At 51.5% G+C, this 8,904-nt stretch overlaps 4 protein-coding genes across 4 annotated transcripts; 2 read left to right on the plus strand and 2 right to left on the minus strand.

Annotated features, from left to right (window-relative positions):
• Positions 1-1,111: 1,111 nt before the first annotated feature.
• KY384_001846 (uncharacterized protein) lies at positions 1,112-2,272 on the minus strand (the record flags this gene model as incomplete). The annotated part of the gene is made up of 3 exons (XM_044810372.1): positions 1,112-1,504; positions 1,636-2,040; positions 2,096-2,272. 3 exons carry the CDS (start codon positions 2,270-2,272, stop codon positions 1,112-1,114), a joined length of 975 nt encoding a protein of 324 aa, XP_044672346.1.
• A 630-nt stretch (positions 2,273-2,902) lies between these two features.
• On the plus strand, positions 2,903-3,861 carry KY384_001847 (uncharacterized protein; the record flags this gene model as incomplete). The annotated part of the gene is made up of 2 exons (XM_044810373.1): positions 2,903-3,090; positions 3,243-3,861. 2 exons carry the CDS (start codon positions 2,903-2,905, stop codon positions 3,859-3,861), a joined length of 807 nt encoding a protein of 268 aa, XP_044672347.1.
• A 161-nt stretch (positions 3,862-4,022) lies between these two features.
• Positions 4,023-4,510, minus strand: KY384_001848 (uncharacterized protein; the record flags this gene model as incomplete). The annotated part of the gene is made up of 2 exons (XM_044810374.1): positions 4,023-4,296; positions 4,359-4,510. The coding sequence occupies 2 exons, from the start codon at positions 4,508-4,510 to the stop codon at positions 4,023-4,025; spliced, it is 426 nt and encodes a 141-aa protein (XP_044672348.1).
• Positions 4,511-4,791: 281 nt separating this feature from the next.
• On the plus strand, positions 4,792-8,625 carry KY384_001849 (uncharacterized protein; the record flags this gene model as incomplete). Its single annotated transcript, XM_044810375.1, has 1 exon — positions 4,792-8,625. One exon carries the CDS (start codon positions 4,792-4,794, stop codon positions 8,623-8,625), a length of 3,834 nt encoding a protein of 1,277 aa, XP_044672349.1.
• Positions 8,626-8,904: the final 279 nt, after the last annotated feature.

Raw genomic sequence — 8,904 nt, forward strand, 5'->3', positions numbered from 1 at the left:
CTCTATCCCTAATTGAAGACCATTGTGCCATTATGCCGTCGACCAAATATGAATCCTCGGGCAGGATCCATCTCTCCGCCGAGCCGAAAGGTATGCTCATCCCTGCTCCCAACGGTGTCTCTAGCATTGATCGTCAACGTCAAAATATCCTCTACCTTCCTCCTCTCCACCTCTCCACCGCTGCTTTTCCATCCATCACGCACCAGCCAATCCCTCCCATCTAACCTCCCCCTAGACAAACACCTCTCCCCACACCACCACTCAGGCCACCGCTCCCACACCCAATATCACGACTCCCGCGACGACCGCCACGACGACCGCTCCCACCACCGCTCCTCCGACCACCGCTCCTCAGGCCACCACTCCCACTCCCACTCCCATCGCTACGATGACGACAGCCACCGCCACAGCTCCTCAGGCCACCATTCCCACTCCCACCACGAAGACCGCCAATACTCGAAATACGGCGAGCCGGTCATCAAGCACGAGAAGGCAGCCAAGGTCGACAAGTTCCACCGCAAACCCGAGTCGGATGCAAGGTATAGGAAGGGGTCGGGATTGAGTGGGGGTTTCAAGTGATGGAGTTGAGCAGAGACCTGGCAGGGGGGTGAGAAAGGGAGATGGAGGTGGTGGCTTGGTCAAGCGATGCATTGTTGGTGGTTCATTCCCCTTTCCTAATACGTCATAGAGGTCCGTTGGTGGTGTGGGGGTGGGAAGGAGTAGACATTGGGCGCAAGCCTGCAGCGTAGATGTTGAGGGTACGGTACAGTACATGTCGTGGACAAAGGCATGGGAAACGGAGGCAGCGGTGTTGGATAAGCCTTTGTGGTGTAATGGCGGGGGAACATATGTAAAACACCATACACAGAACTCGCGATGCATACAGATTGACATTAGAATGTGTAAGTGAGAGTTGTCTCAGTTTAGCGTGCGTTTATACATCCATTCATCTCAGTCCATGCTCGGCTTATCCTATCCTATCCGTGCAGGTGAAAGCGCCGCGCAGTATGCTTTCCTTCCCAGCAAGTCGCATCCACTTAACATATTCAACAGAGTTGAACCACGGCTTATGAAATGCTTCAAACAATCTTTCAAAAAGACGATGAGACTATTAAGCCTTCTCAATAGCCGTCTTCCTCTTTTGCTCTCCCAGGTCCGGGGAGTGCAACTCCGCGACCTCTATCCTCGGATCGCTGGGACTTGGCGTTCCTTTTTCACCCTGCCCCTGATGCTGGTGCCCCTGCTGCGCACCCACCTGGCTAGGATTCTCCGAATACATCGGGCTCGGCATCCCGGGGCTCACACTCCTCGGCGGGCCGTATTGCGCACCGCCCACGATCGCATTGTTCTGTGGCGGCCCGGTCATTGAGTACGGCTGGTAACTGTAATCTTGCTGTGGGGGCGGCGGTGGCTGCTGCTGCTGCTGTTGTGGGTATCCCTGGTTGTATTGGTAGGCAGGTGCAGGTGGCGGTTGAGCGAGGCCAGCTTCTTCGTGCTTCTCGGGCTGGAAGGGTTGGGCTGCTGGCTGAGTAGCCGGGGCCGGGGCCGAGGCTGGGGGTAAGTGGTTGCGGTCTGCTTGCGGGATTTCAAGAACCAGAGGATAGTGGCGAGGAGGCAGACGAACATCAAGATTACCATGAGCGCATTCAGGGCAATGCGGGCGGGGATGAGACCGCCGCTCGTGTTGTCAGAGCTCGAGTACTTGCTCTTGGATCTGCCACTGCCGCCCTTGCGCTTGAAGAGGCTGCGTTTTCCGTTGTAGGAGGAGCCGTCGTCGGTGTAGGTGTAGTCGTAGTCGGAGCCGTATGCGCACGCAGCGGAGGCTGTGTCGAGGTAGACGTAATCGGGGGTTAGAGCGGCGCATGCTTTGCAGAGGTCCAGGGGCGTCACTGGGGAGGTGGCGGCGGCGGCGATGAAGAGAACGAAGATAAAGAGGTCGAAGACCAGTTGGAGGATCACTGAATAGGGGATGAATCGAAGGAATTTCGCCGGGCCGGTGGAGAGGATGGAATAGATGCTCAAAATGAGGGCGAGCGCGCCCTAGAGATTGTCAGTCTTGTCATTGCCAGGCTAAATAGGAGAGAAGGGCACATACGGCTGCAATATTGAAGCTAAACTTAGGAGTGGATTTGCATTCGAGACCCATGAGTGTGCCAGCGAGGTCGGCGGTCACACCGATGACGGCGAGTGTGATGACAAGCGCTATGCAGCGAATGATCCATACCCAAATGTACGTCCGCGAAATGCTTCGGTCTGTTATGAAAAGCGCCATTTTAACAGGAAAGGTGCAAAAGAGATGCTTGCAACGCAAGTTGATAAACAACGAGAAGCTTGCAATGGAGATGGGATGATACACTTCAGGCCTCAATGATGTTTGGTGAGACGAGGGAAGGGCGTTGGACAGGACACAGATAGATATGCGAAGGACGCGAGGAGTAGGAGAGGAGGGTGGACAGCATTTATCTTCCCTGTTCAATAATAGCCACCGGACTGCATAAATACGACGATCTCGACATCCCCGTCCATTCAGTGCCAGCCTGCTTCGCCCCGACTAATAATAATGGGCTTGCAACGAGGCCGGACAGTAGTGAGGGTACCGTGAAAGGCTGACCAACTAACGTACTAAGAAATGAAGCCGAGAACTCTTTTAAGACAACGAATGCAAGGCAGTCGCCCAAAGGAGCAAGTCCCAAATATTGGGGGCCAATTCCGCCCTTGGCAACGTTACTGATTGGTCGGGGAGCTCAGTAGTAGCGATCTTGAAGAGTCTAGATCTATCACACGGTTCCCACCACCACCTCAGCTTCAAGCCCCGCAAGCCACACAGTTACAATTCCCAGGGGCCATCTTCCACTACTGGCTCAAGCTGCCCTGGACTGCCACCTGGTTAGGTAACTTCAACATGGCAGGCGTAAAACATAGCCTCAACATTACCGAACCATCGGATGCCTCGACCGTAATGCCTATGACATCTGAAAGCCCTTTCCTGTCCTTGTTTGAAGGCTTTCGTGGTGAGTTAGATGAGCATCATGATCGTAGAGAGCGGGTCGTCAAGGCGTCGCGCGATATTACCGCCTTGAGCAAGAAGATGTGAGCTGCATCAAGCCGAAATGTGGTGTTAGTGTGATGCCAGAGCTCATACCATCATAGGATTTTCTCACTTCAACGGTACTTCTATTGTCTCATTGAACATTCACTCACTTCCCAAAGGTAGAGAAACATGCCCGCTGACAATCCTGCAGTGTCACTACTCTTGCTGCTCCCATTGCTCTATCGATAGAAAAGGCTATCACGCCTCATCGCGACCAAATCAGCGCCCTCTTCACCGCCGTCGCGCCCGACTTGACAGGTCCTAACGCTTGGCGCTACCATCACCAAATCACCGGCGGAATCCAAGAATATATTGAGGCCACCGCTTTCTACCACTATCTGTCCACTCAGACCCTCCTCTCCTTTTCCTCTGCCCAGGATCTCATCCCAGCCGGCGTGCTGTTGACGGAAGATGACTACCTCCTTGGCTTGTTTGACATGGTAGGTGAAATCATGCGTTTCGCAATTACGACTATGGCGACGAGTGGGGCTTTGCCAGCCGGAGAAGGAGTTGGGAGGGATGTGGTGGGGGACTTGAGGGGTTTGAGGGCGGCATTCGAAACTTTTGTTTTGGATCCGAAGAGTGGGAAAGGCAAGATGGACGTTATGCGGACATGTGTGCAGAAAGTTGAGCAGGCGATGTATGGCATGATTATTCGGGGAAGGGAGAGGCCTAAGGGATGGGTGCCAGAGCTGGAAGGAGAAGGGGGAGGAAAGAAATCGAGAGCTACTAGGAAGATGAAGGATGTTATGTGTAAGATGAGACGATGAATCAGATATCATGACCTGCTGCCAGCTACTTATCACAGTCAAATGATGCCCTGCTGGCATTCGCACAAGCTCACAAAATCCAGCTCTTGTTTCTCCGTCTCTCGTCATTTCTGCAGCCACTTTCGATCGTCCTGTTTCAATTCATACCTCATGAATCTACCCTACTCCTTTAGAGGATTCTCATCCTTATTCAAGATACCCTCCTTCACCAACTCGTCCGGCTTCGGCCTCTGCTGAATCTTCTGCTCCAGGCTGTCCGCGCGCATATGCTTCTCCAATTCTTTCTGCTGTCCCTGGATTGCAGGAGCCGCGGTAGAGTCCGGCAAGATATTATGATCGACGAGTTCTTGCTTGTCTGGGCGTTTCTCAAGCTTCTTCCGCAGTGCGTCCGTTGCTTGGTTGCGCTCAAGCTCTAGTTGCGCTTGTTGAAGGGCTCTAGGCAGTACGTCAGCATTTGTCACGAAGATCAAGTTGTAGACTTGAAGAGAGATACTGACGGAGCAGCATTGCTTTGAGGTAAGATGTTCCTGTCTTTCAGGTCTTTGGGGTCGGGGCGTGTTTGCAGGTGTTTCTCGAGGGAGTTGCGGCGCTCAATTGGAGATATAGATGACTCATCGACAGTAGATCTAGGCTCATCATTTTCTGCCATAGTTGCTTGGTTATAGATAGTCGTGGAAAGGGAGTTAGGGGACGGTGAGCAGAGGATTGCGGAGGGAATGCGGAGGAGCTGCCCCCGCGTTGCGAGGGGCAGCAACAATTCTTGGCTGGCGGAATCGTGCCGGAAGTCGACTTCAAACGCCAAGCCTCTTTCTGTCCAATACCTCGGAAAGAGCATATCAATTCTACTCTATTGTAGAAGCAGTGTTGAACAAATAGTCATGACATCTCCTCTGAATCTACGTTTGATCGACAGACGATCAACGAAAGCTTATGTCCGTACGACCGAGCGGACAGACATTGCCTTCAGACAAGGCGGTCGCACCTTACCCATCGAATCGTCAATTCGATAATGTTGAGGTCCCTCATAAAACTTCGACGAAACCTGCCACTCAAGGCAAAGAGATGAACGGCGACGCAAAAGGGGGTCTGAAATCGGCGCTGAGCAATAATATTGGGGAGCTTTTCGTAAAAAGACGTCGGCCGCGATCCTCAGGGGAACCTTTGTTACAAGATGGTCATACTGATGGCAGAGATCACACTGCATCCACATCTCAAGACAAGCTGAGCAGTATCGCAAAGGGTAAAAGAAAGACTACCAACGGTAATGCAACATCTCCAAAAGCTAGAGGCAGCTCCAGAAGACAGGACCGTCACACGCAATCCTCAGGGAGCTCGCCGCTTGCTAGCGAGCTAAGGCCAAATCAACCCGATGAGATCAACTCGCCAGACCAGCCGGACCCACATATCAGAATACAGACCACAAACGCAAATAATTACGCTGCAAATGCTGTGCAAAGCCGCGACGACGATCAATTCAAGGCGAGACCTGCCTCAAGATATGATACAGACCCTACACAGATTGTGAACCTAGCTTTGAGTTTGGGTGAGAGTCGGCGACGAAACTTCAACAGCGGTGGATTTTTGGTGGCTGCGCCTGCTTCTTCGAATCGACGGTTGACTTCTTATGGGCAACCAACCCTTGCTTTACCAGACGTTACTACTGGCGGAAGCTTGCGGCAGCATCTGTTGCACCAGCGCCATGGCGGCCGAAATATTTCTACGCGGTCTGATCGATCTTCATCAACTTTTGGGCGCCATTCGCCGGGTATATCACAGAACAACGTGGGTGAACGAAAGTCCTCCTTCATGTCAAATCCGGTATTAGAGCCAGGCAGTCCATCCGCGTTCGATGCATCAGATGCAACCTTTTCTCGTGCCGAAAAGGCAAAAGAAAGCTTTGAACTTATGTACGAATATCGGAGACTCCTACCATATTTGCCCAACATCAATTCAGATATATCTAGCAAGCAGTCCTATCGCGAAGCCTCGGAATCGGACTCTGTTTTTACTGATGTTGGTAGGAAGTACAATCCTCTGCAGTATATTCGCAACAGGAAGCTTCGACTACGCGAGCGTAGACCCTTGACTGCAGAGGCGGATGGCTGGAAAGATCTTAGCAAAGTGAGACCATGGGTCGACTCAGCTATCAGTGAACGGGAGGATGGCATAAGTCGTGTAGACGACCGATATCCACTGCCACCATTTGATTCGAGTCATGCAAAGCTCGTAATGACCGATGAACTTCAAGACACAAATACTGCACAATCAATCTCTCGACGGAAACAGCATCCCGGGAGGCCTTACAATGACTGGACAATCTCTCCCTGGGATCTACTGGCCGACACTTATTGGGTGAATCAAGATGATAATATCACGCATATTGAGGACTCTGCAGGCCGAAAGATCTTCGAAGGGTATGGAATGAACGACAAGCCTTCCACAAGACTGAGTAAGGACTCAGTACGCAGCACTAATTCTCATGCAAGTTTCTCCAACGCGCAGCAATCTCCCGAAAGTCGTCGCATGTATCCGCTGCCTAGCAAAAATGAGCGCAGAGAGTACAATAAGCATCAATTGAAGCCTTCTGACGTAAGCACTATGACCTACGATAGAGGACGCAAATCAAAATGGACTCGTGGATTCACGCGTTCTCGGGAGCCATCCTTGTCAGAAGATTCAGATTGGGAACAGAAAACTAAACCTAAACCGAAAGATCACACGGAGCGAGATCATCTTGACAATATCGCTTTGGAAAAGCAGATGATGGATATGCTGGCCAGCGAAGAGGCAGATGGCGTGCAACTTCCTGGAAGCCAGGAAATGAGCCCTTCTTCGCAGCTTGGCTATGATACTCCTTCACTTGAGAATTCTCCGCCAACTGAACACAAGACTCAATCTTCGGGAAAACGCCCAAGCCTATCACAGAGAATGAAGACAGATATGCCTGTTGGAAGGCGTCCTTCAAGCCCAAGGACGAGTTTCGACGATCAATTACTCCGTCATCGACGAGTGTCATCCCATGAGTTCGATTCCACCGAACCCAACTCCCCTACCACAGATAGCTTTGTTCCCAGCATAGCGATCAATCTCTCACCGCCTACAAGTCCCAGTGAGAATACTACATCTCCTAAGCGCCCATCGGGAACCAACTTAAGATCCTTCATGCGGCTTCGTCGTCCAGATAGCCCTAGTAATGCGATCAGTGACTATGATTTTGGCGCGGAGTTGAAAGGCCCTTTGTCGGGCTCCAAGTCTAATACTGCTCAAGAAAATCAGGATACCGATCTACGAAAGGTTGCTACGACGAACAACTATGCAGACGATCGACTCTCTCCAATCAAATCAAGGAACAAGCCTTACTTACACGAAAGCAGATCGCTCAGAAGTCTGAAGGATTCGAATGAGCCAGAGTCGAGATTTCGAAACTTCTTGAAAGGAGGGAAGGTTGTGGATATGGTTGGCAATCAAGTCTCGCGGGCGAGTGATATACTTCGACGCAAAGAAAAGGGCAGAGACCACTCGGCTCCTGCTTCGGCCACTAGGAGCCGCACATCTACAGAATCTGATGCAGATGACGCTGATATCTCAGCTTTGGAAAGCAGTACAAATGACATTTCGCGAGTTACCACGAACAACGAGAATCTTGGTAGGTCTTCCCAGCCTTCGACCCGTGCAGAGAAGCCAAGATACTTCATGAACAACCTGCCGAGTTTCAAATCTCCCAATAAAGACGGCGATCAATCTCCCCAATCTCCGATGGCGTCTCCAACTCTCGATCCCATTCAGGTTCAACAGCAAGTACATAGAGAACGATCTCGGTCGAGTAGGTTTGACCGCCTGGCTCCTCCGAAGATTGATATGCGGAGTGTATCACCATCCCCCTCGCAGTCGCGTGGTAGACGCCAGAACAGACCGTCCAAAACCAATACTTCTCAGCCTAGTAGCACAAGTCGCTCTCGCGCACGCATGACTTCTCATGGGAGGCTCAATGATATTCTCGGCATTCCTGGCCAAGTCGGCTCTGGCGGACCTTCAAGTAACGTGATAACAGGACTTGCTCGTTTCGAGGCCGAGCCACAACAAGGGACCAAGCACCGTCCCGCCATTGAAGGAAAGCGCCAGTGGAGCATCACTGACAGAGAGGTGACGGTGCAATACGAAGCAGTCACGGACCAGAATATCGCACGTGTACGAGCATTGCTTTTGTCATCCGGTGTAAAAGCAAATGAGATTGCCCGGAAAGCAGAAGAGATACCTGATAACCCACCAAAATTCTTGCAAGCCATTGAAGATGTCGTTGGCGTTCCGCCACAGCGCGTACCAAGAGCTCAGCAGCATGTCATTTCCGCCAGATTGCTGCTCTCCTCAGTCGAAAAGACCAATCGTCAATTACACGATGCTCAAACCCGCTTCTCTGACGTAACCTTCAATGACTTGCACAGCCAGATCGGTGATATTGACAAAAGGATCAATGCCAGCATCACGCCCTTAGTCCGCAGCTGTGCTGATGACGCAGACAATTTCAGCACCGAGCTCACAACCACTCACACATTATCCCTAAAGGAAATGAATGATCAGGTCGACCTGACGTTGCGGAGAAGAAGGCAAAGGTCGCGGTGGCTCCGCCGAGGCGGCTGGGCAATGCTGGAATGGATGGTTCTTGGGACTATGTGGATGGTGTGGCTCATCGTTATGATTGTGCAGCTGATCAAGGGCACCATCAGGGCCTTTTTGTGGGTGTTGAAGTGGCTCTTCTGGTTGTGAACATCCTCTTTTGCGGCTGGTGTATTTTTGATGTGATAGCGTTTTAGCGAGCAGTATAACAAGTGTTATACCATAGGATCTAACGTATGATGAGCGTTACTGACATACACTCGTCTTTTAAGGCCGACCGCGCTGCTTGCTGCTGTGCTTACATGCTTTTGTTGGCCCGATTGTCCTCCTAAAATGGCTGCCCATATTGACTAGCAACACCTAATAGTATAGTAAATAGTCTGCAAGGCAGTTTGACCTGCTATGAATTGATGGGGTTCTAGGACTGGG

Source organism: Bacidia gigantensis (genome assembly GCF_019456465.1).
Source record: "Bacidia gigantensis strain McMullin 20006 chromosome Unknown contig_134, whole genome shotgun sequence".
Classification (NCBI taxonomy): Eukaryota; Fungi; Ascomycota; class Lecanoromycetes; order Lecanorales; family Ramalinaceae; genus Bacidia; species Bacidia gigantensis.